General features: G+C 34.6%; 1 protein-coding gene across 1 annotated transcript in view; it reads left to right on the top strand.

Annotated features, from left to right (window-relative positions):
• Positions 1-27,720, top strand: part of WDR27 (WD repeat domain 27) — a 95,712-nt gene that overhangs the window by 11,357 nt on the left and 56,635 nt on the right. Inside the window, exons 10-22 of the mRNA XM_033512650.1 lie at positions 133-200; positions 1,089-1,222; positions 2,653-2,729; positions 4,225-4,303; positions 4,816-4,887; positions 6,040-6,143; positions 7,260-7,349; positions 10,266-10,387; positions 10,961-11,094; positions 13,471-13,568; positions 13,891-14,012; positions 18,018-18,115; positions 27,383-27,485. Of these exons, the coding sequence (XP_033368541.1) occupies positions 133-200; positions 1,089-1,222; positions 2,653-2,729; positions 4,225-4,303; positions 4,816-4,887; positions 6,040-6,143; positions 7,260-7,349; positions 10,266-10,387; positions 10,961-11,094; positions 13,471-13,568; positions 13,891-14,012; positions 18,018-18,115; positions 27,383-27,485 (1,301 nt within the window). The remainder of the gene's footprint in view (positions 1-132; positions 201-1,088; positions 1,223-2,652; positions 2,730-4,224; positions 4,304-4,815; positions 4,888-6,039; positions 6,144-7,259; positions 7,350-10,265; positions 10,388-10,960; positions 11,095-13,470; positions 13,569-13,890; positions 14,013-18,017; positions 18,116-27,382; positions 27,486-27,720) is intronic.

The raw sequence follows: 27,720 nt of genomic DNA, 5'->3' as shown, positions 1-27,720 counted from the left end.
ATTCTCTGAAGACAGTGGATTAGGGTCATGTCAAATTAGTATGAGTAATTTTTTTTGTGTGTGTCATAGAGATAGGTTTTTTCTTCTGAAATGCAGATATTATTTTATAGCACTTTGTTCTTCTTGGTAAAGATTACAGTGACCTCAGCATTCAGATTGCCAGATCATGTGCATTAACAAGGAAGGCAGCTAATGGAAAGGTGAGTATACACTAAGCATTGCTTTAATAAATGTGATTTATTAAATGAAATTTTAAATTATGCTATTTTCAATAAATATTAATTACATATTTTGCTTTATTTAATGTGAATTACACAGTAATTTCTTTGAAGAAGGTTGATTCTTCATTATGGAATCTGTTAGTTTGAAGCTGTCACAGCTTATATACAGTCTAAAGTGATTGATAAGGAAAAGGTGAATTGTTACAGTGTTAAGGGTGTACCTTGAATGTCAAGAATGACTATTGGAGAAGCAGAGGAAATGTTTTAAGGGAAAAAAAAATAAAGATTGTTTCTCAAAAAAAATGTTAGGATGTGCTGTTTCTGACTCCTTCTAAGGGATCTGTCAAAACTATCTGGGTTGTGAGAAAATTTCTGTTGAAAGCCACTAAAAGTGATTTTAAGAAAATGGAAGGCATTCTTATCTGTATACTCTGTTTTTGATGTTGCAGTTTTCCTACAGAAGTAAGCTCAGTCTAGGCTACATATTTAACATAGAAGTCTTTTGCTTTAGAGAAGGATTTTGTTTAAATTCAGCTCTTAGCATGTTTTCATTATGTTGCTGAAGCCAGTCTTCCCTGTGTACTTCTTTTCTCACAACTCTTACTGCAGAATTGTCTCTAGTGTAGGTGGTGTTGGAATTTCTGTCACTATTATGTATGTGAGTTTGTTAAAACACATTTAAGCAACATAGGCATATTTTTGAAGGATAGTTTTAAACACTCTACCACTTAATGCTCTTCATGGCTAAATCCATTAATATTTTGGACTATTTTTATAAATTTCAGAAATTTATTTCATTTTTCCTTATAAATGCAATATGTTTTGAACTTAAATTATGAAGTAAATGGAATGTGGGAATTGCTACAGATTTTATGCTTGATCACCTCGATGTTTGAAGATATGATTGCTGTGTTGGAAGTTAACCTTGCTGCATTGGTGAGAACTCAGCACAGTGGTATTCTCCCATGTGGAAATGAGAAAAGTCTATCAGTTATTGCCAGGTACAGAATAATTAAATGTTTTCTCTCCATGTTGGATGATAGATTTGTTTATCTGGCACTAAAGTGCGTCATATGGTTCTCTGCAGTACTACTTGTTGACATGGTTTGATTTTACTTCTTTTCCTATCATGCTTTAGTTGTATAGAGATGGAGAAATCACAGAATCAGAGAATGGGTGAGTTTGGAAGGCACCTCTTCATGTCATCTTGTGCAACCACCCTGCTCAAGCAGAGCCACTTGGAGTAATTCTCCCACCACAATGTCCAAACAACTTTAGACTATGTCCACCATATTCTAGAGGGAGAACCACAACCTCTCTGGGCAGCTATGCCAGTACTCAGTCACCTTCACAAAAAATAAGTGTTTCCCAGTGTTCAGAGAGAACCTCCCGTGTTTAATTTTTTGCACATTGCCTCTTGTCCTGGTGCTGGTTTAGGACACAGAGCCTGGCTCTAGAGCCTGCCTTAGAGCCTGTACTGCTGCATAGGCTTGTTCCTCCTCTGCTGCAGGACTTTGTCTTTCACCTTGTTGAGCTTCACAAGGTTGCTGTCAGCCCATTTATGCAGACAATAAATGTCTCCCTGGATGACAACACAACCTCTGCTCTTTCAGACACTCTTCTCAGCTTTGAGTCATCAGCAAACATGGTGATGGTATACTCTGCTCCCTTATCCAGATTATTAATGCAGATGTTGAATGGAATTATACCCATGGAATCATATGGAATGCAGTTATAACCTCTGGGTTACTCCACTGGCTCCTGCTTTACAACTAGACTTTGAGCCACTGATGATCACAGTCTAGGCCTGGTTGTTCGTCTGGATTTCAATCCACCTCACTGTGTTCTCATCCAGACCACAGTTCATCAGCTTCTCTGTTCTTATGGATCTTATGGGAGACAGTGTGGAAAGTCTTACTGAAATCAAAGTGGACAATATGCACTGCTCTCTGCTCATCTGCCAAGCCACTCATTTTGTCACAGAAGTTTATCAAACTGATCAAGCATGACTTCCCCTTGATGTATCCCTGCTGATTATTACTTTCTTGTCCTTTATGTCTCTAGAAATGATTTATGAGAAAATGCTGGCATCTTAAAGATGACAAAACCCCTGCAATATACACTGAAGAGCAAATTTCAGTGCTTGTAATAAGATCATCAGTTAATATTCACAAAACTGGGATGTAAAATGTAAAAGCAATGGTCTGCAAATTGAATGAGGGCCAAGGCTTGTCTGTGCTGCTGAGTATCTGAGCTGATAAATGGTCCACTATGCCTAACTTGTTTTCAGTAAATTCTCATTGCTATTGCATGTGTAAGCATACACATGCAGATAAATAACTAAAAAGGAGTTTTGACATCTTTTTCAAATCTGATATTTTTGTTCATTGCATTCATTGATCAATTTTTTGTTCTTCACTTTATAACTTAGGTGTACTTTATTGGCAAGTTCTCCATTGTGTAAAGGTTTAAAGAAGAACATGAAAGAACCTTCTAGGAAAACAGTTGGTAAGTGTAAACCAATCCTGAAATTAATAATAAAGTTATATTTTTAGTAACAGCAACTGACTTGTAGCTAACTTGTGCCTAATACAATCAGTATGTTAATTTTTGTTTTAAAAATATATTACATTGTATTTTTACTTCAGTAGGAAGAATTTTACACTTCTATTAATATTTAATATCATACGCATGTAATTGTAGTTGAAAACTGTGGTTATAAGTATTTTTATTTTTTCAAAAACCATTGTCTGAGAACTTCCTGTGGATTTTAGAAGTGTTAGAGTACAGAAGGTTTAAATTTTTGTAAGTCATTCTTTTCCCATAGCATGCAGTAAATTTTTCTGTATAATTTGTCATTTCTTTCTTAACTTTGGTTATGATATACACCAAACAGATGTTTTCATATATTTATTTTATTGTTCGGAATAATCTTCTGCCAATACTGGATGTTTAGGAAATTAATTTTTGCCTCAATATTCTACTACTTAAAAAAGGAGAAGATCTGACATCCAGTTCCCATTGAACCACTTGTAGCTTTTTTGGTTAGCAACAATAAAGTTAAAAAAAATATTTTTAAAAAGTGTTTTTCATCCTCTCCATAAACACTTACTGTGCCCATTAGAATGTCAAAGGTTATATCTCTAGGGATTTATGGTATTTTCAGAGTACATCTACAGTTGTAGCTAGAATTCCAGGCTGCCTTGGACAGCCAGCACTGACAACTGTGCTGCCTTTGTTGACATCTCATGATCAGAGAGATGAGTGCTGTAATGAAATCCTTTGGTCTCTTAAGGCATCTGGTAACTGGGAGCTTCTCAGGAAGGACCTTTTTGTTCCTCACTGCTGCCTAAAGAGAAAGGATACTTAGTGGCTTTTGAAGGGACTCCTACCCTCAGCAGAGGTGAATGTATCCCAATGTATCTGAGTTTTTTCCCGGGAATAGCAACAATATTTCACGCTTTACAATGTTAGTTTAATTTGTTTCCTGCTGATATGAAACACTCAGTTTGGAGCTGAGGGTGCCCTCTGGGCTTCTTAGTACAGCACTGGGCATGCAGACATTGCCCATGACCTGAGCTGTGTAGGGACACAAATAGATACCCACCAGTCAGCTTGTTAATGATCTTTAGATCCATTCTTTAGTCCAAATATAGGGTGTGAATACATTATAGCTAATGCATACAAAATCTAAAAAAAGGCAGTTAGAAAACACATTTTCTAACTGCAATGGTGAAAAACGTGATTCAGAACAATATTCTTGCTACTTCAACCTTTAAAGAGGTTCCTACTCATTCATGGTATTGGAGGAGGGATGTTTCACAATGTAACAGTTCATATATCTTTCCTTTTCTCAGTAATCATTATTTTAGGGTGATTAGGGTGATAGGGTTTTGTAACATAAGGAAACATCAAGTATTTACAATATGAAAAACTCTCTACTATAATTGAAAAAATATAATGTTAAAAACATTTTGATGTAAATTAAATTATTTTCCTACAGGAGTGACAAACACGGTGAAGGATAAACCATTGGTTTTCCATAATAAAATTAAGTCATCAGGATATACAGCAGCACCACGGTGAGTAGAAATGTTACTGCTTTCCCTGTCTTATTGGTGTGTGATATTTTTTCCACACAACTATGTAGTCTAATGATTATGAAATTAATCACCTGTGAAAAACATTTATGATGTTATAAAAGAAAAAAATTTAAAAACATATTGTAAACCAAAATGTTCACAGCTTCTGGTCATTGGCCAGCTTCCTTTTAAATTCCGCATTTGGCATCCTGATTCTTTCATCTAGCTAGACTCTTGTTTTTTCAGCTTGCAGAAAGAATTGTCTAAGAACTGTATTTGTATGGATTTTGTCCTTCAGAATGTGCTATTCAACAAATAACTCACAGAAGTCAAGGTCCAAACTCAGGCATTAGAATATTAGACATTTATATTGTCATCAAAGTGTTGACATTGACATTACCCACAGATATAAAAAGGAAGAAGGAAATAGAATTGCTTTCATTTGAAAAAAGGTGTTTCTCCCATGCAAGGTGTAATGTTTCATATAAGAGTGTCTGTTTTCTCTCTCATAGAATGACCATGTTTTCTCCAAATACTAACCTGAAAAAAAAAGAGGTATCAAAGTGGAAGACCAATTGTAAATGGTAGGTAGTCTAACAACTGTTAGAGTAGGAACAAATTAAAACAAATTAAACAAATTAAAAATGCTTCTGTCATTGAAACTTTTTAGTAAAGGCTGAACGAGAACTAAAAGGGTTGGTAAATTTGATGGAAAATTTATCATTGCAGCAAGGGATTTTGTTTATCAGACTGTGAATTAAATTTGAGTGCTTCATATAAAAGAAAATATGCATATCTATTTTCTTAGATTTGTGTTGGTAGGAAGAACAGGCGCTGAGTATGGTTGGAAGCTGAGTCCCAACATGTTGTTAAGCTGCAGTTCTAGTCTGAAAAATAACTGAATGTGGCACAGGGAGAAGTGATTTCAGATCATGTCCCTCATTCACCCCTAAGATCTTGTTACCTTATTACAAACTTATTCCAATGGATATAAACAGAGTATGTGTTTTAGTACAAATTGACCAGTGGAACCTTTATCACTGATCACAAAGAAAAAATGTTTTTCTAAGGGTGGTGTTTTCATGCTAATTTATGTGGAATGTTAAATGGGGATATTGCACACATTTTTTTCTCTTTACAGTTATATAGGGTCTTTGATTTATATAATACAATCATGAACGTAAAGAGTGATTGATGCCATAATTTTTCTCATTTAAAAAGAGCTGTTGAAGTGTTAAGAAACCCACTTAATAGCTCAAGACTAAACCTTGTATACCTTGCACACATAGAAAGCCTTTACATGAGCACTTCAGATAATTTCAACTTTGGTTTAGCACTGTTTTATATAGGTTAAGCTACTTAGTATTTTAAATTTTGTGTGGGTTTTCTAGTTAAACTGCTTTTTTGTTAGTTAATATTGCATTTTGTCACAAGGTCTTTGTAAGCAAGATAGAGTTTACAGTATTCTTTAAATACTTTTGATAGCTATGTTACTTAAGAATTTTTTTTTTTTTGCCAGACTATGTTAATTCTTGGTCTTGTGAATTCACAACTCATCGTGGTAGGAGTAGTTTAAATATGGCAATTTAAAATTAATTTGGCTCTTACCTTGGATTTGACAATTTTTTTCCAGAATATTTTTATGTAAAGATGTTTAGAATAGTCCCCAAAGCCACATTTATTTCATAACAGAAATGAAAATGCACTGGTTTATTTATTTTTTTCCTTCTTTTAAGTAAAAATAAAGAATATCCTTTGGAAAATCATCCTCCAATCAAATATGAGAAAGAGATAGCTGTTACTTGTAAACCAACTCCAATTTTTTCTGTTCAATATTCTGGTAAGTACAGGCTTTTAAAAAGTGCAGTTTTGTCAGGGTGTGGAAAGAAATCCAAAATTTGTGTGGCATAGTTTCTAAAGACTGGGGATACTGTGGATAAATTCCCAGAAAACTTTCTGGCAATACTGCATACTTTATACTGATAATTTTTTATCTTGTAAAACCATGTAAGCTGTTACTACATAGGCATCAGGATTCTATTTCTGATTTTATATCTTGTTTCCTTTTGAATTTATTCCTTGACTTTCCCACTACTACTTGAAAATTAAGAGTTCTTTCACTAAGGAATTTATTTTCTAACACATTTACTTAGTTTCATCAGGGTGTATTAAGTACTGACATTCTGTTTCAAAATACTAATATTTCAATTTATATAAATATTATTCAATTATTATAAATTGAAATATTAGAAAAGGAATTCTTCTGAATGAACCAAAGACAGGCATTTTTCTTAACTGCTCTGGATAAATGACTCTTGCAATAGGTTTAGTCAATTCCAATATAAGTATGATTAAGCAGAAAGCATTTCCTAGATTAGCAATCAAGCATTCTGTCATGCATATAAAAATGTTAATGTGGATCCTGCAAAATATTTTCAAAATACTTAAAAACGTAAATCTTTGTAAGTATTTTGAGGACAAGAACAACTTTCATCCTCAGAAAATAAAAGCAATTAGATGCAATCAGTAACTTTGCTAAAATACATTCCAGCCGTTTCTGCTCCTTAGAGAGTTTTGCTAGTACATTTTAGGTATAAATCTTCTTTTAGTTTGAGGAAGAAACATCTTTGTTCTTTTCTCTCACACACACCCATACATGCACACACAGGCTTAAATAACCACAGTTTATAAAAAAAACTTAGATTTTTTTTTTTGAGTTAAAAAATTTTGTTATTTAGAGAAAAGTCAGGACAAGAAATGAATTAGCCTACAAAATCCAAGCAATTTCTTCAACACTAATTTTGATGTTCATACAAAAATCAGCATTAAACATATGAAATGAATATCTGGTTTTTGCTTTGTTGTAGTGACATGCATGATTTTTATGATTAAAAGAAGCAGCATATTAGCTCCTTTTTGCTTTCAGTCATAAATCATTGGGTGCTCTTCTTTATAGGGGATGGAGAGCTGCTGGCTTGTGGCCAGGCTGATAAAACTGTGCTGATATTCAATTCCAATCTCACTGAACTGCATAATGTTTTTTCAGGTAAATTTTGGAATTAAATTATAAGGGATATAGTATATGGTTGAGTTTGGTCTAAAATGGCATGGATTCCACTTACATCACCCTGATAACAAGAGAGAGGGAGTACTGATGATTCAAGATGTAAAATTTATTTCTCTGATTGCTTAGTTTTGTTCTAGAATTAAGCTGACTACCAGGTGTTCCCATTTCTCAATTTCTTGTGAGGTAAGAAGTTATCTATGAGATATATATTGAAATCTTCATCTTGATGTATATTACAATAATTAAAGAGAAGCAATAAAGGCAATATATTTCAATAATAATGCATGTGTATATTGTAGTAGTATATTCTGATAGTTTATTAGCCAAAAATTGACTGTGATGACTTGGCAAAAGATGTGTTTGCTTTGAAATTCCAGACTTCTAGAGAATAACCATCTAAACAAAGAAGGACTGTTCCTATGAAGAAATCCACAGCTACAGAGGTGTATTCACGTGTAAACATATATGCTTTTAAATGAGTCTTAAACACCAGATTATGTCTAAATTTCTACAGGAACGATCTGTTAAATTTTTAATAACCATAAGTGTTATGACTTTAAATCAGTGCTGCTAAATTAATTTTCTGTGAAAGCACATAATGGAAAATGAATGGTTTTTACTAGCTGACCCAAATAAGTATTAAAATCAGACTACTTAAAAATGTTTTAGATAATTATTTCAAAGTAAATAACTCTGCAACTGATTTATGAAAACACTTTCTTTTTGACGAATTTTCATTATACTTAGTGAAAGAAGTTGTGACAAGTTGTGACATTAAGGAGGCAACATTACTGGAATTGTGCATTATTCTTGTGTGAGAAAATTGATGAAAATATGCCTTGTGGACAAAATAATAGGATCTTTTTCTTCTACAATAGCAAGTTCTTAAGTTTTTCACTGATTTTTTTCATTGACGCCTTTAATAATTTGTGTCTTTTTTGTTTTAATGATGCACAAGTCTGAAAACCAATGTAAACCATGTTCTACTATGCATGTAGTCTTTTCAAAAACAACATAAATGTTGAACTGCCAGGTAAAGTAAAGCATGGGATTAGGAACCACAAACCATTAGTTGCCTGCTTGTTTCATTTAGATTGCTCTCCTGTGCCATTCAGATTACCATGCAGTCGTTTGTTTACTTTCTACTTTTGATGCTCTTGTTTTAGAACTGTCATAATATATGCCTTTATATGAAAAAACATGATCATTATTCTTACTTAGAGCTGCAGTCAGTGGCAATGTAAAATTTTCTTTTTTCCAAGAAATAGAAATTGTATTTATTCTGCTAAATTTTTTAGTTTCAAGGCAGCATTAACATATGAATATTGCTTCTTATCAAAAATCATGGCTTTATAAGCCAGCATCAAAGAATGGTATAACAACAGTCTTTCTGTTAGCCTGATTTACTCAGTCTTGTTCCCTGAAGGGTTCAGTTACAATTTTAAGTAGTTCTTCAGTGGTGACTCTTCAGGTGTCTGTGTCTTGTAGTGAAGTGCAGGTAATGTTGAACAGCTGCAGAGAGTTACAGCCAGCACGGCCTTTCCGAAGAAGTCTTTTTACAAAACCAGCTGCTGTTCTTCTCAATGTGCTCCAGGACTGGGGAACCCTGAGTAATGCCTGTTTTGAATTTTACTGGGCTCTTTCAAGCCAGCTGGCATCTCCTTCACTGTGCTTTGGGACTGAGGGGCCTAGAGAGCAGAGATTCTTAGGCTTTTTGCATGGCTCTTCCAATTTTCCAGAACTCAGATTTTCCTAAAGTTTCTCAGGTTCCTTACTACTTTGGAAAACTGTTTTGTATATTCTGTTATGGTTTTATATTTTTTTGTTTCTTTGATTGTTTTTGTATTTTGTTTATTTATTTTTTTTTCTTTAATGCAGATTATTTAAGGATTCCAAATATTTTTAGAAAATCAAAGCCTTTAAATAAAGCTGTGTTGTGAACAAAATAAGAATAATACTTACATGTGTATTTGGGCAGTACCTGTTCAGCTTTCTGATAAAAATTCTACAGCTGTTTGGTAACTGGGAATTAAAATATCTTATTTATAAGTCTTTTTGTAGACATATGTCTACAAAATGAAATATCTCAGTGGCTGTGATACATTTAATACCCTTCCTGTAATTTAAAGCAAACTATTTTTTAATATAAAACTTCTGTTGACCAAAGATAAAATGTGCACAAGAGGGCAGCATAAGAACTTTGAATGTTTTAAGGCTAGCTGAAATTCATCAGACTTCATCTGACAAATTGCAATAGCATGCATCGAAGTCTGTAAAATGTGTCTGGCATGTTCTTTTTTGATCTTTTTTATCAGCTTCAACATAATGTTAGATCAAAATAGTAATTCTAGCTTTTGAATATTATTTCTGGCTTTTAAAATTTTTTTCTTTGTAAGTTTACAATCTTGTTTTTAACAAGCCATTGAAGTGGCATGCTCATCTTATTTTGAAAAAAAATAACTAGCTCAGTAATAAAAGGTTAATAAATAAAACAAAGCATTTCAACTATTTTTGATGTCTTAAGGGGTTTCCAGACCATGTTTAATAAAAAATTTCATTATAATATAATACTCAAATTCTTTTTTCAATACCGAGTCCTTGCTTAAATTTAAGTTCAAGGATATTTCTTGAAAGTGCTCTTCCAATAACTTTGAAAAATTAGAGTTGGAATTATCTTTTTTTGTTTATTAATGAAACTCACTTTCCTGTGGTTTTTGGTGAAAGAAAATTTTAATAGCTGGTTCACCGTTACCAATTTTAATCCAAACATTTGAAACCTGTACTTAGAATGTATTTTAATGTGCATAATTATATGAAAACAACACAAGTAACTCCAGAGCAACTTATTAATGAAAGAAATGAGCTTTATGATACTTCCATTATTATTTTTATTAGGTCATGATGGTGCAGTTAACTCTGTTGGCTGGAGCCATGACAGGAAGTGGCTAGTTTCTGCATCAGAAGACAGAACTTTAAGGGTCTGGTCAGTCTACAATAAGGAACCTGTCCTAATTCTGGTAATTGGAAACTTCCATTGGTTTGGACACAGAGAACACTGTTTTGCACTTTCATCCACTTCTGTTTTAAAAGTTTTGTAGAAAGAACCAATTTCTAGAGCTACTGAGTGGTGGCTCCCACAGATAAAATGATCTGGGTGATCTCCATTGACTCCAAATTAAGTTTTTCTCATGGTAATTTAGGAAAAGAAAAAATACACCTTGTTAAAAAAAAAAAAAACCCTATTAGGCATGTCTGGAAGTTTTGGTTTTATTGTCTGGTCTGTACATTGTATTTTCATTGGCTCAGCTCTGCTTGACTTTAGTCTACTCCCCAATTAAAAAAGAAATTCCGTGTATGAAGCTAGATTGTATTGGATTCAATTGACTACAGATATACTGCCAGCTAATTTAAGCAGAGTGAAATATTTTCTTTTAGAGTAATAGATGTCAAAAATAAGAGGGGCTATGATGTAGTAGTTTAACTTTCTGGCCTATGATCAGGATGACAGGGAGGCACTGCCTTAACACCAGGAATCCCAGACAAAAAATACTGATTTGAATCCATTCTTAACAAATTCCTTTATGTTTCAGGGTAAAGAGAAGTTCCGTAAGACTGTACGCTTTGCACAGTTTTATTTTATAGATACATTTATATTGCTGTGTTGTGGAGCTGAATTTCATCTGCTAAGTTTCCATCTAGATCCCACCAAGGATGACCTAAAACGGTGAGTTCATTTCTCATTAATATTAACAGATCAGTCAAAGTACTCATCCAGTTTGATCTGGGATTTTGTGTGTGGTGAGGTGAGCTGAGGGGGCAAAAATATTACAGTAAATAAAATACTGAACAAATAGTAAAAGCTAGTTGCAAAATATCTTTCTTTTGAATGGGAGAATAAAAAAATTAAGGCTACAACACTGAATATCACTTAATTGATATTGTGAAGGGTATGTCCTATCTGTTGATGATATTAGACAGTATTGGGCTGCATCCTTAGATGGGAAAAACTGGTCTATTTTCCTCATCTACTTCCTTGGCAGTTTTGCTGCTGCACAGAAAAACATACTAAGCACAATCTTAAATGTGTTTAGGAATAGGAGTGCTTTCTTGAATTGAGGCATGTGTAACTTCACTGAAACATTAAATTGTCAGACGGAATTATATAATAGTTTTCTTCCATAATCTGCTTATGTAGTTTGTTTTACTCATTAATTCTTAGTTTATGGAGATATTAATAAACCAATAAAAAGGTAATAATGCTACATAAACTTCAATTTCTAAGAGAAGAATGACTGTACAATGTCTAACTCAGCCTGTCCGCAGTACCTGCCTGAATTTTAAAAGAGATTTAAACTTTGAATTGAACACATATAGGACATGTAGCAAATGGATTGTGTCAAAAAAAACCAAACCAAAACAAAAACTTAAGTATGCTAAAATTCCTTTTTTTAAAAAATAATGGGTACTCTTCTATTCCCCTCCCTCCCCTCCCTGTTACTTGGTTCAGTTTTGTCACAACTTGTATTTGATGAATCTCAGTTTACTGTTGGTTGATTTGCTTTCTATGTGAAATTCTACCTAAGCCATAGCCTGTAAGTATTTATTTATCTGTGTAGCAGTCTGCAGTGTAGAAGCAAGGTACTTCAGCCAATTCAAACAATTGTTCTTGCATTGGGGAACAACCTAAACGTTTTAATCAGCCTCTTTCAGCAGGGTAAATTGGACCAGAGGAAACTTCATACTGCCTTCATTAGATTGTACCTATTATATCAGTCAGCTTATTTAAAGTTAGCTTGGGTAGGTTACCCAAAAATAGAGATAAATCATTTGCTCTTGAAGTCTAGTGCATTTTATTTTTTAGTTTATTTGAATAAAGTGCTTGTGGAAACTACAAATGTTCTTGGATTAAATTGCAAAACACTGTATATTATGCTCTGCTTCTCCATCACTGCTAAAGCAGTTCTGATGTCCATCTGAAAAGATCAGCAGACCATTGTTAGAGAATAACAATGAAAGGCAAAAACCAAGTCACTAAGCATTTTCCTTTTGAACAGATCTGGCTGACAACCGTATTGCTTTTGTCAAATGATTTCAGATTTGAAAACTTGTAGCATTGTTGGAAAGGAACAGTAATGATTCCTACAGAATGTCATGCATGAACTTTTGCACTTTCTTGCACACGATGTTAAAGTGCAAGTATAATATTTATTGTTGCACAGGAATTATTTTGGACATTGCAGACAGTGTCCAGAAATGGCTAAAACCTGGTGTGTTATCAATGCTGGTTTGCTCTCAAGTCTAAAACACAGCACCATACAAGCCACTATGAAGAAAATTAACTCCACCCCAACCAGACCAGTGAAGTTGTTATTCATGCTCTTCTTGCTCCATATATTCATATCCATATCCATGGAGTTATTTTTTCTGTTTACTGTAAGAATAGATCCATGTTGCCTATGTGGATATATTTCAGTAAACAGAAAGTTCTAATTATATTGAATAACAATACAGTTTTGTGTTATGCAATATAAAAAAAGGCTGAAGCCATTTTAGAGGTTTTGACATGTTTGTCACCTCTGCATGGAGCTGGCAGGTAACCCAAAGGACCTTAAATAGTTCTCTGTGTGTTGGGAAACAAAATGTCTTTGGTAGTGTGTGATCTGCACCTTATTCTCTTCCCATCTAAGTAGAAATTATTCTTTCCTCACTGTTTTCTCCTCATTTTCTTCCTGATTGCCCTATCATCAGCACATTAAATGATACACTGAAACCAGTGGGATATCTGCTATCTGAACATGGGTACTTTACAGACTTTTTTCTCTTCAACATTTCCAGTATACATACAGGAATGTTTTAGAGTTTCATGTTGATGAAAGATCAATCTTCTGTATATGAATATCATTATCATGGGTTTTTTCATCCATATGAGTTTAGTTACCAAGTTTTTTAATAGAGGTTGATAATAAGGCAAAAGATCTGTTGCTTTAATTTTTAATAATGAAAGAAAGCATTTTGATTTGTGGTTCAGTGGGAGCTTACTGGTGACTACAAATCATAACTTATTTCATTAACCGTAGCATTCATTTGATATTATTTGCAGATACAAACAGAGGAGTGTTTGCAAATTGGTACAGAAATTTCCCATGACTTCAACAATGGAGATTACCAGTCTTTCAGCAGTAAATGAGTTCTATTCTTGTATCCTTTTTATTTCTTATTTTCTTTGTAGTCCTTTAGGACTGTAGGACTGTAGGACTTAATGACATGGACATCAGCTAAAGTAAGTAGCATTTGATTATTTACTACTCCTTTTCTATTAAAGTAAAAAAACTTGTAATTTTTTGTGATGCTGAACTTCATCCTTATACGTAAATTTTTAGTGCTTTAAGATTTTTGGTGTTGTTCATAGAGCAATAAATAGAAGAGAGTTTATGTATCTTTTTATTTATCTGTATTTTTATCTGTCTATATGCTTTTGTTCCTTTAGATAAGTTTGACTTTAACACAGAGAACTGTACAGATATTGTGCTTACAGCTGGCAGCAACCGAGCATTGGAAGTTTTTGATCTCAATGCAGGCTGCAGCGCAGCAGTGATACAGGAAGCTCATGTTAGATCAGTCCATCAGATCTGCCAAAATAAGGTATGTAGTTTATTGAATTTTATTTGTAGTACCACTACAACATCAACAACAAAGAAATCAGAGGCTAAAAGTAGAATTTATAGTAATTGATAAGTTTTTATACATTGGGGAGAATGGGCAAGAACATGAGTCTGTGTGGTAGGTCCATACAAATTTCATTTGTTCTCTAGTGTAAAGGAGGGAGCAGTGAGACTGATTGAATGATCTTGCTATTAGAGAAGTGTTTATTATCTTTTGCATTGCTTGTGCTAGACTGTAATACTGTAGTTCAACAGGAATTTTTTCTTATGTAAGTGTTCTCTTCAGGAGCTCAATCTGACACTGTGTGATTTATTCTGAAACTTTGGAAACAGCAAACAAAAAAAATAATTTCTCAGTACTACCATAGAAGAGATGACTTGAAACCCCTCATCCTTGCTCTTATTTTTTCCTTGAAGAAAGATTTGAGTGTTTGTAGTTTTTATAGTACCATATGTTCTGGAATGCCTTCTGTGTTAGGTCTGGTTGAATGTGGTGCTTCATTCCCAGTTGGAAAGTCCTTGCTTCTGTGGGTTTAAAACAGTTCCTTGTTATTGCTGTTGTAGAACTCTTTGTGGGCTTTCCTTATAGATGTGATCTGGTAAAACACTTAAAATTGTGCTAACTATTTCAGTACTGTTTGTAATGCATATAGGCTTAAAATTCTGGCTTTTCTTTTTGCTGGGTCAGCTTAGTGCCTTCAGGTTATTTAATCATGAAAGACTTTAAAGCTGTGGGCAAGTAATCACTTGGGAAAAAAACCTAGTTGTATGTGGTATAGCAAAGAAAACTGACCATTTTGGAGGACAATTATGCATCAAGGTTCTCTATTTTTTCTCAGTTACATAAAACTAGTACTTTAGATGAATCAATAGGAAAATTACACATCGACTATTTTATTACATTGGATAGTTTAAAGTTATTAGAGAAAATATAATTTGCATTTTCTTTAAGATGATATGCTAAAATATTTTGTAGACATAAATATATGCAGAATGCTGTGTACAAACTACATACTGCTTAAAGTATGAAACACACTGGACTGTAAGATTCTCTAGTGATGAGACATGATTCAGTGGAAGCAAATCTGTGGAGAGAAACGGTTCATGCTGAAGATCCAGTGCCTTCACCCCAAAATTTATGAAGCCTTTCCTTTGGGCTATTCATAGTCTCATTGTGCAAACTAAATACTCATTTGTGATGGCTGTATATATATTCTTGAAGTGCATTTTCTAGTTTAGATTAATGCAAATCGGTTCTCATGTTCCAAGACCGTTTTCTAATTCCACCTGGACAATAGTAAGTGGGCATAATCATTAAATTTACTCTTTAAATGAATGAAAAAGAAAACCCATTTTGAGGGTCTTGGGAGACAATAGGGAATGTATGTTCCAATTAAATGTGGGAGAAACCTGTTAGAAAATTATAAAATACATGGAATATCCTAGAAACCTAGATGATCAGCATGAGATACTCTTATTTTTGATTTTAAACAGAAACAGCTGTAGCAAGTATATATAATTAGCCATGTAATTACTTTGATTTTAAATTGTTCTTTTGATCTGTTCTAGAGATTGTTTGCAATTGCCAGTGTGTGAAATACATCTCAACCTGCACCGTGTGGATTAAACTTTTTATAACAGTCCGTTGCTTTTTATACTAAATTTTAAGAGACATAGTAAAATGAATTTTGATTGAAATATCAAAATCATCTTCCTATCTTAGAGTTTAGGAACATCTGATATATTGAAATAGATGACAACTTCAGACCAGACCACAAAATTCAGAGCTTCAGTGTTAATAATATGTTTGTAATGCTGCAAAACATAATCTTTCAACAGGAATCAGTCATTGTGAGCCACAAATATTTGGATGATATTATGTTCTGCTAGCACAGTTATAGAGTACACTCATTTTCACAGAAGCAGCAAAATTTTCAGTTTTCTGTTCAGACCGTTTTGTTTCAAAATTCATCAGTCCATTAGTTAAGAACTCTGCATGATGTGAAGACTGAAAAATGTAATGGTAACTGGAAAGTTTCAGTCAGTTAACATTTTCCTAACCATCGTTACAATGTTGGCAAAAGTATAAGAGCAGCGGAAGATACGGAGTGCTTTCCGATATGTCTATTGATCGATAGCATAAACCAGCTGCACTCCTTGGATAACATAAATGGTGCTGATACGGAATTAGTGAAGGAAATAGGGATTCTGTAGAACCATATCCTCTTTGAGGCCAAATTTTATGTGAAGGTTGCAATGTAGTTAATCTAGAGAGAAGCTGCGAAAGGATTACAGTGGAGGGATTATAGGAGGCTGATGGGGCAGACGAAACGGATTTGTCTATCAGAATGAAAGGATAGTTTCAAGAGTGTGGGGAATATGCTACATTTTGCATCAGATTATCATAAACAATAGATTATCATAAATTGATGGACTATAGAAAACACAACGTGTTTCAAATTCGTATTCGAAAAGTGATTGCAGTGATTCCCAACTAGTATATATTTTCGTCTTCTATATCAATATTTAGTAGCAAATGTAGTTTGAAGATACAAGTATGAATAAAGTATATTGCTGACAAAATTTCAAGGCAGAGAAGGAAAAAAATTGATTGCACTTCTTACCTTTAGTTTTTTACTGTATTCTGTGTATTCTATAGTAAAGGAGTAATGCACAAAGTAAATATTTATGCATCTGAAGAACTTTTTATTTTGGACTCTGTGACCAGTGCTGACTGAAACAAAGGATGGCGAGCAAAAATTTCAAAAGCACCAAATAGGGTTCTCTGTAACTTTTAATGGATACTGGCCTTTGGATTACTACCATCTTTGTCTTTTGTATTACTTTTTTTTTTTTTTTTTTTTTTTTTTTTTTTTTTTTTTTTTTTTTTTTTTTTAACTATTTTTTTTTATGGTTCTCCAGAGCTAATGTGAGAATGTGTAGACTTTTCTGGGAAATGTGTTGCACAGTACATTTTAATTCATCTCTTATAGCAAGCTATGAACCAGCTTTCATAATGAATAGAAGATTCCTGGCAGTCAAATACTGATTGCAGGAAATTACCTTGAGGTTTCTGTGATGTATTCAGCCAAATCAAGAAAGGGAATGGTAAGGAAAGGAAAGGAAATGTTTTAACTGTTTCAGTTTGGTTCCCTGGAGAAAGAAGTTTTTAGCCAGCCAAAAGGCTGGGATTTGCCAATGCGGATGTTAAAATATCAGAGGTTTTAAACTGGATTTAATTATTTAGAAGTATGAAGCCAAAATTAGTCTTGTGATGAATGAATACAATTGCTACTGAAGTCAATGGAAATTAGATGCATAGCCCAGGGATAACCATGTCTTATAATTAATTGTTGGACTAACCTCTGCTCCCTCCCTTACACTGTCCTTATTTTCTTCCCTGAACATCCCCATAATGTCTTGTACAATCACAAATAGATCTTCCTCTGCTTCATGTGATGGATCCCATACCCTGATTTTAGTAATCTTCATCAGTCTATGAGATGCCCCAGACAGCCTGTCTCACTGAGCATCCTGGTGGGTGTCACCCCTGGACCAAAGGGATCATGGCTGTCCTGGGACAGCCACTGAGAGGAGTCGAGGCTGTGCTCCATTTCTCTGACTGGGTTATGGGACTTCCTCCACATGCACACTTTCCTCTCTGCTCCTTTGCATGTGTGCAGGCAAGCTTCTTTTTCACATAACCTAACAAATAGTTGCTGTATATTTCTTAGATGGACTAAATTCTCCACTGAGAGGGTGGTTGGTCACTGGACCAGATTCCCCAAGGAAGTGGTTCCAGCACCAAGGTTTTCAGAGCTCAAGGAGCATTTGGACAATGCTTTTAATCATATGGCATAATTCTGCAAAGAGCGGGGAATTGGATTCAATTATTTCTATGGATCTCTTCCATCTCAAGATATTCTATGATTCTATAAATAATGCCATGAGAATAGTTACCTGAAACTGATTTATTGTTTTACAGGGATCGTCCTTCAGTGCTCAGCAACCTGAAGCTTACAACCTTTTCCTGACCACAGCTGCGGGTGATGGCATCAAACTGTGGGATTTAAGAACACTGAGGTAAGAATGAATTAGGTACCTTGGAATAAAAAGCCATGCTTCATCTTTATTAAGAATTGTCATACTTGCTCTCATATACCAGAAGAAATTTAGATGTGGAATCTGAACTACAGGCTAATTGAAGTTTAATAGTTTTTAGAGACCAAACAAAGGGCTCATTCCTCAATTATAGTTAGTTATGTGGAAACCATTAAATATTTATCGCCTATGTTTACCCACCTTTGCAGATCTAATCATATGTATATAATAATGCACTGAACTGAATGCTAATGGTATTTCCAAAACAGCATGCCATTATTGCTAAAAGAAGTAAAATCTATGATCTATTTTTAAAAATATAAGCCAACTGCAGCAACGTTTTTAGAAACCATGTATACAGTGCTATAAGTTTGTGTGATACATTACCATAAACTCAGAATTAAATGCTACACTGTTGCTAAACACCTTTCAGTGCTGGGAAAGCCTCTGAACAAAGGAATAGACATAAAGGAGGGAACATTGCTCAGGAAAAGTAATATCTGGGGCAAGCTGTGTTGTGCAGGCCAAAAGAATTATGTTTAAAAGAAAAGGGGTTTGGGCAGGAGAATGTTTAAGCTTTAAAGAACAATTTCCTATTTGTTTTCTGTGTATGTAAACATATCTATGGAAATATGTCCTATAATTTTTCTAGTAATGAATTTTATATTTGGACAATGCTTAACTTTATTTATTTCCATCTTTCTGTGGCAAGAATGCATTAAATCTATAGGGGGCATATGTGTTCTTTCCAAGATCACTGCGCTATTACCTTCACTCAATGCCAGAAAGTAATGAAACTAGAGACTGCTGAGGTTGGAATATGTTACCTTCTTATGTTTTTCTAATAAGCTGCTCAAACTGTGTTGCTGAAGAGTAATGAAAAAGTAGAAAGCTTTTCACAGATCACTTATCTGTCTCTTTGTTTCTAAATTCTAATATAAGTAAAGTCAGTGAATGGTAAAATAGTTAAAGTGTAAAATCTGGGCAATCAATTAAATGAATATGTCTTGAGAAGAAGGAACTAATTTATGTATGTTCTTGCTGTATATTTAATTTGGCTGGGTCAGTGTATTCTAATGTCCGCTGTGTTCTATTAGTCAAGCTGCAAAAAAGTAGTTCAAGTCCTTAATGAGAGATATTTTAAGGGTGCTGGTGAGATACTATGTATATGTGTATGTTTGTTACACATTAAACAGTGATCAGTACAGAGAATAAATAGAAAAAATAAATAATTGGTTTTTACTTGCTAGCAATTTTCAAGAAAAAAAAAGAAGAGCAAACCACATTTTTTTAAATGAAATTTGCTGCCATTGCTCAGACCAGAGACTGAGTCTTCTGTACTTTAAAATCTGTTCCTGAGTTCTCAAAAGGAGTAAAACTGTTCAATTTTTCCTATGTGTTCACCAGGTGTTTTTCACATAAATAAATTTAAAATGTCTACATTTGGAAAGCTCTGTTTGAACTTGGAACAAGTCTCTGCTGAAGTGTTAGGTCTACTATAGTTACACAGACTGAACAGTTTTGCTTATTTTTCTGTTCATAGGTTTTTTCCAATCAAATCCAGTCCATCCCTTGCACTGTTGAGTGCTTACAGGAGAGATTAGCTCCTAAACAACCTTATGGTGGGCCAGTACCTTTAATCTCTGAAAGCTGTTGATTTGTAAAGTTGATGCATCAACAACTGTTTCCAGTCCCTCTGGAATGACCTGTCTTGGTTTCTGCTTTGGGTTTGCCAGAATAGGGTTTGTTTAGTGAAATCTTTGTCCAGTGTTCTTGAAATATAGCAAAGGTAAGTCCACCTTCTCATTTATTCTGTTTGCAGTGTTGTGGATAGTACCACTAACTGCAAGATCTCCACTTTATTGTTTGTTGATTTTGTTCTAAATATTTTCACTAGATGTCCACAGTGAAAATTGTTTGCTTTTCTTTAATCTGGTTGTTGCCCTTGAGAATGTATCCATTGTTACTTTATTTAACAATTCTGTAAAGTACAAAATTTTGATTAAATAAGAGGAAAAAAATCCCTCCAGCACAGTGCTCCTCAAAGCTGCTGTTGAAAGCATGGGAAATAACTTGCAGAATAACTGCACAATTTCCTTAGACTCTTTGGGCTTCTTTTATTCAGTTTCTTTGATGATGGTTATTTTTTTTATATGAAATGCATTCCTTTTCTCACAACTGACTGAAGAATCATAGCAGGATGCTCAGGTTCTTTTTTGATCTGCATAGATTAAATTTTCAAACAGGTTAACCTGGCCTATAGCTTTGTAAGTTTTGAATATATTGATATTTTTCTCCAAGTTCTACAAGAATTTTGCTGTCCAACCTGTGTTATCAAACTACAATATTTTTCCCAGTGAAAAGTCATTTAACTTTTCTTATGTTCTTGAATTTGGTGAAATTATTTTGCAACTTCAATTTTCATCATATTTTCTGGATAAGGCTGTGAATTTGTCCATCTCTTTCAGTACTGATGGTCTGGAGGCACTCTGAAATTGCTTCAGAGAGTGCCAGAAAGTCTCATGGGTTCCTCTGAAGGTGGTACAAGAAAAGATATTTTAACTTTCTGATGTTGTCAGCCAACCTCACATAGCCAGGTCATCCTGCCAATAAATGAGGGAATCTTGGACACTGCCAGTGGCTTTTGGATTTAAGCATACTCCTGCTCCATTTGCTTTGAAATGCATGGATTTGTAAAGTTTCATCTGAAGATTTTGAATATTTTTATACTTCTACATTCTCCTCATTTATAACTAAAGCTAAGAAAAGCTCCAGACAATCTACAAAACAGACTTAGGAATAAAGAAGCAAGGAAAATCGTTTTTCTTGGAAGAAGAAAAATATGGCTACTCTTCCTCCCAGTTAGGATAATGAACTATGAGACCTTATGAATATATGGTTTAGAGTACGATAATGACCTTCGACCAACTTCCAAGACATCTTGAAGAGCAATTTAAGTCCATATTGTCTAAAAGAATGACTACTTGGAGAACAACTAAAATTGTTTTCTCTTGTGTCCAAGGTGAAAGCAGTGAACACAAGAGTTAGGCTGAGATGCTGTGGAAATCAGAATGAGAACATTACAGTCACCAGGTACTTCAGGATTCCCCCAAAAATACTTAGAAAAGCATTTAATGATCAGGATGTACAAAAAGTTAATACATTCTTACATTTTTGAAGGAGTTGAAGAGTTCTTTGTGATGAAATCTTGCAGACTCATTCATCTGTAAGACAAAAGAAACTTTACCATTCTTTCTCATACTGGTGTGTGTACTGAATGCATTATTGAATATTAGAGACATCGTTACTCTTTCTGAAGTCAGGAATCTAGCCTTGATTTATACTCAGCTGTATCTGCTGTCTCCACCAATTAGTTTTAATATCTCAGAAAGTCTGGATTGGAATGACACAAGTTTCTGAATCCTTTAGACCACAGAGTCCAGATACATCAGAAAATTCCAATACACTAAGCCTCTTTGTCTGCCAGTCCTAACCTGTGTTTAGTGGCTATGCTCATGAAAATATAGGGCAGTGAGACGTACTTTGGCATCCCAGTGTTGTAAAACCAATACACAGAAAGAATATAGAAACTTAGGAATTAATGAACATTCCATTCCCTTACAGAGTAAACTCATAACAACAGGAAGTATCAGACTAGACTAAATACCAGATGCTTTAATATGTTCATGTATCACTTAAATTTCATATGACAATTTTTAGTTCTACTTTACCAGTCTGGATCCTTTCAATTTCTCATGTCCTCCCACTTGTAGATTAGATAATTCTGTGCTTGAAATGTCTACTAAAAAAGAAATTTCTTGTATTAATTCTGTTAGGAGGAAACTATAAATTCATTGTGTTACACTCTTCATTAAATGCATTTAGAATATTGACTAAACACTTAGTAGCACCATCTGCTTGCTACTCACATTTGCTAGTAAATTTACTTGAATACAGATATCTTCATGACTGGCTGATAATGAGGAAAACTGTGTGTCCAGTTTTCTGCAGCTTCTCTTGCATGTTTCATTCCAAGGAGTCCATTTCCTCATGAGAATTTTTAGAATGTGAAGTAGTCTAAAATGTTCATCCCCAAGACATATTTCAGATTCCCTGTAAAGCTTTTAGGCACTTATGTGGACCTTCCTTGCTCATCAGTAAATTATGGCTAAAGCTGTAATGCAATAATGCTTCATCCTTCTTTGTGTCAGTAATTGTGTGGCCTGGCTTGACCTCAGATTTTCAGATGCATCTTTACTGAAGTCACAGGCTGCACTCTGAGGACCCTCACTGCAACACTGGGCCTTAATTGCTCTGACCAGCCCTAGAATCACACCCATGAGCTCTCTGCTCCTTGCTTCAGGCTGTAGAAGTCTGTAGAAATGAGCTGATAGAAGCCTTATGAAGTTCAGCAAGGGGAAGTGCAAAGTCCTCTTGGCACCAAATGCAACCCCCAGGCCCCAGGATATTCTGAGTGGGGCAACTAGATGGAAGCTTTGCAGAAAAGGATGCCAAGATGAACATGAGCATGAAATGTGTCCTTGAGGCAAAGAAGGTGTATGATGTCCTGGGGTCCATCAGGAAGAGTGTTGCCAGTAGGTTGTGGGTGGTCGTACTTCCCCTCTGTTTAGCATTGGTGAAGCCACACTGGCTCTATGTGAGCAGTGAGGGTTGAGATGACCTCCAGAACTGCCTGACAACCTCAACCATGATGTTGTTTTGTGATTCGATGAAAATAGCATTTTTTCTTTACTTGCCACAGAACAGGTGTGGGAAACTTGCTGGGCGAGCTGATGTGATATTGAGCAAGAGAGCAAGATGTACAATAACAGCTGAAATTGAAAATTAATTCAGAAGGCAGGAAAGGGACAGTTGTGCTATGCTGTCACACGTGCTGTGCTTATTACCTACCCAGAAATGAAGAGAGCAGGGAAGAGTTAGAACAGCCCAATTTGGAAGTCTGGGATGCTGCGTTGGTAGTGTGAAGAGGCAGATGTGGTAGGAGATAGATTGCTGGTGCAGGTAATAAGAATAGCAGGGACAAGGTGTTAGGAAGAGCTCCCAACACCCAGCACACTAACATCTGTGGTGGCAGGAGCTGCCTGCCTCTGATTCACACTCTGATCAGCTGAGGAATGGAAGTTCAAATGTTGAACTATGATGTTTGCTGCTGAAATCACCTTTTCTCATCTCCAAAAAAACACAAAAAACAAAAAAGGCAATGAGTGCTTATCATAGTGACCATAGTGAAGACTTGAGGAATATTGAACTACTTGCACATACTGAATTACTTCAGCAGAATACTCAGCTGCACAATAATGCTTTGATGTATGATCCCAGAGAAAATCAGTTTCACCTTCTTTTAGCCTCTGAAAGAATTTGCCAATTGTATGAGGATAGTATTAGACATTAAGGCAAAATCTCCAAATAGTGTTATGATGCTGTGCAACAAAAGCTCTTCTGGCAACATATTTTAGCAAAAGTCCCGCAGCCACAGGGAACCCATCTCCTACATTTTCTCACAATTGCACTTTGAGACCTTGGGGTCAGACATGCTGTTTGAATTTTGAGATACTTTTCAGTTTGTATCTTCTCTGTGAACTAGCTGCTTGACATCATCCTAAGAAAGATACAAGTATACACATACTTAGAAATGGATTACTTCTTGGTTTCTTCTGAACACACGGATCCAATGGTTTGCCATATTTATTTTTTTTTTAAATTTTTTTTTATTTTTCCCTTGAAGATTTTGAGTCTAGTTATCCAGATTCTGATGGACAAAAGCGTGTCTGGAGTTCCTCCAAGTTTGGGACTGGAGGTGCATGAAAGTATAGAGGATGGAGAGCACAGGGATGTGGTCCCTGCTGGATGCTATGGTGAAAACATTGGGAGCTCCTGTGTGAAGGGTTTGGTGTTTCAATGAAATGAAACCCATGTGTACAGTATATCTAAGGTAGCTACTACTACTGTCAAGTTATACTCGCATTTTTCAGAGCCTTAGTAGATCTGCTGGTACTGAAGAGTCTGTGAACAAATACAATTGAGCACAGGCACAAAGTAACGGAATACAAATGAAAGTGGTTTAAAAAACAAAAAGCAACAATCTTTTGTTAGCAGGTTTGTTTTTTTTTTTAATGCATCAAGTAGAATGAAATAGACTTCTTTGTGTGAGTATTCTCTTATTTATAAAGAGACACACATTCCAGTATCTTTCTCTTCCAAAGACAGAAAAAAATAGTACAGCTTTTATAATATTATTCATGTTTTTTTGCAACATAAAAAGATACATATTTTGGAATACAGACTAAAAGATGTACGATGGAGAACATAGGGAAAACTTGGCTGTTTGCTGTCCCATGCAATTACCAGATGTTTGTCATGGTAACCCCTGAAAAGCTCTGATCAGAAAAGCATTCTTAGGAGGCTGGAGAGCATGCCAGCTGGCAACTTAAAGCCTGCAATAGCCAAAATAATTTGGATCACCACCTGTTGCTACTTAAAAAAATAGAATGAAAAAAACAATGCCTGAAAGAAGACAATCCCTAAAATAAGCTAAAATCACACACATAGTATCTATCTAATAATTCTGTGATTTTTTGTCCACTTTTTTCCCCATTGCTGTGATACCTGTAGATATCTGGAGTTATTAGATTGAGTTTTGTTACTTAATTCTGTGGCAAGTTTAATTGGTATCAGTTGTTTGGTTTTTTTAAGATTTCTTTTTAAAGTAGGATTTTGAGGATTTGGGGAAGTAGCTGAATTTGTAATGGAACATATATCCTGATATAATGGAAAAGTTGAACAAGAAAACAATTAAGAAAATAGAATCCAATATATTGGTTATTCCTGTGGCTGCACTAGCACAAGAAAAAGACACTATCCTGTGACTATTATATACTACTTTATACTACTTTATACTTTATACAAAGTATATACTACTTTATATATATATACTTTATACTACTGCGGTATAACAGAGAAAAGATCAGTGAAAACATTAGAATCTTGTTAGTTCTTCTGTTAGTTCTATTTATAGGTGAAATATTCGTGTTATTGGTCACAAATACAGAGGAGTTTCTTTTGAAAGGAAGCTTTTTGCAGTGTTTTATTAGGAAGCTCTTCTGTGAAGAAGACTCCATTGAGGAAATTATCTTTTATAGGCCTTGATAATGAGGTCTTAAACCTTTGGAAGTAGTCCTGATGACTAGTGCTCTACTTAAGGAAGAATGGTGAACCTGAAGTCACATTCAGGAGGGAAGGTGACTTCAGGAGCAGATATGAATTTTGTTTGTTTTTCTCATGAAGAAATTTCTTTCACATGATATGACATATTACAAGTATAAGATTAAAAAGAATTTTTTTCCTATAATACTCTATGAAAAAGCACTTGGAAGAAGTTGTCTCCCTAAAATTTGCAAACAGTGCAACTGGGACTCAAGGCTAAGTTGTAGGAGAAGTTTACATAATGAATAATGTTGTGTGGAAGCTAACTGAGGAGGAAAATGCTGAGGAGACTGAGGTAGCTAGTATTCTCCTTTGGTGTCAATAGGAAGCTTGAACAAGGGCAGGTTATTCAGTAGAAGAGATGTGGCCATTGGTTACCAAAAGTCTGAATATTCATGCAACAAAACTGAAGTTGAAAAATGTTTTTGCATCTTAGTCACAGTAATTGGCTGTCTGCATAAGTTGCTTCTCTTGAACTGTAGTGTTCTCTTGAGATATTTCAGCAGTTTGGGGATAGAACTTGACTGAGGTGAAGTGTCTGGTTACTGTATGCTCAAAATGTCTGTTAATATCAGTAGTTTTGTTATACAGAATACAGTCAAGTTCAGAGTTAAATAATAATTCTGAAAAAGTTAAATAAAATTATGTATTTCATGTACTTAAAAATGCCTCTTTTATGCTTAAATAAACAATAGCAATTAGATCAGTCACAAAGTAATATTTTTGTTTAAGTATGTCTGTTTCACCTGGGCGAATGAAACCAACTTGGCATTTAGTGCATTCTTACACATACATGCGTGTCTACAACAGAACAATATGGAATAAAAATTTAGAGCTTTCTGCACATAGGTTCACTCAACTGAATTTACATAGCTTCTGTGATTTCACTGGCCAGGAAAAAGTGTATATCACAGGAGTTGGCAGGAGATTTTACTATTTCAAATTTGTTCCTGGACTTAGCATGTATTAAAAAAAAAGAAGAGTATATGACATCTGCATTATGGTGAAGTATGTGAATTTGTTTTGTAAGAAGGGTAGGTTGACAGCATCCATAAAAAGGACAAAAGAAGAATATAGGTTATTATAAGTCTGTTTTAAAATAATACCTCAAAGGCATAAACTTCTGAAATGAGGTATACATACATAAATGACAGCTCTGAATGGTGTTGAAACTTGTATTAAAATGTCTTTTAATATTGAGGAAACTCTAAATATTGTTTTAACATTAGTTTTGTGGTAACTGCAAAGCTACCATGGTTCTTTACAACCATGTGGTGTTTTTTAGGTGGATATTAATCTTCATCTCATGAAAAATATTATTTTTAAATGGCCCAAGTGTGCTCAGCTATTTAAAACCTACTCTACAATGCTTGCAATATTAACATGAAAAGTAGAAAATTTATTCCTTGCATTAATTTTAAATCCATTCCTTCTTTTAAACTATTTTAACACAGATAGGAAAGAAGTTATCTACAGTTATAGGAAAGAGAGAGAGAGAGATTTTTCACTTTGTTGCTTGAATATTGTCTTTCTTGACTTACTATATACAATTAATTAATGGAGTAGAAATGTAAATAGGTAACAAAGGTTAAATATTCAGATTTGGTGGTAAAAAAAGCAATAATTATTTATATTATGATTCCAGATATTGCATCTTCATTTGATATAAATAACTTGAGGGAGATGTATAAATCTTCTTGGGGCAGACTTTGACAACACCTTCCCCTTAGCTAACTGATAGGGATCACAGCTCCTAATTTCTAATTTTTAATGATGTTTCTAGCCCTGTAAACTAAACAAGGCCAAAGCATGGGCTTGGTCATTGTCCTGGGGCAGTTTTGTCTGTTAATCTTATTTTTAGTCTTTAATGTTCTTTAATGTCTTTCAGTCTTGACAAAATCATACTGCCAGTATATTAGTGAATTTGTAGACTAAGAAAAACATGAGACCAGCAGGATTTAATGAAAATGACAGTAAAAGAGGTAATTTTTAGCTGGTGTTAATAACACTGAAACTTCTCTGTAGGTGTGAGCGTCGTTTTGAGGGGCACAGTAGCCGCTGCTATCCATGTGGAATTGCAGTGTCTCCCTGTGGACGCTTTATAGCCAGTGGGTCAGATGACAAATATGTAAGTAATTTTTGCCTGTTTTCCTCCAAAACTATAGGAATTACTCATATTATACCTAAAAGAGTCTTTTCAGAGGATTCTAGGATTCATCCTAATGTGCATTACTGGAGTCTATGATACTTCCATGTAGTTCCTTCATATGTAGCAGTTACATATGATTAATGACTATTTTGCCTGAAAAATACCAGAGTAGCTAAATCTTAGCATTCAATGTAATTCTTAAAAGATTGTTTCT

This window comes from Parus major, chromosome 3 (genome assembly GCF_001522545.3).
Source record: "Parus major isolate Abel chromosome 3, Parus_major1.1, whole genome shotgun sequence".
Classification (NCBI taxonomy): domain Eukaryota; kingdom Metazoa; phylum Chordata; class Aves; order Passeriformes; family Paridae; genus Parus; species Parus major.
This window is presented reverse-complemented; position numbering and strand designations above follow the sequence as displayed.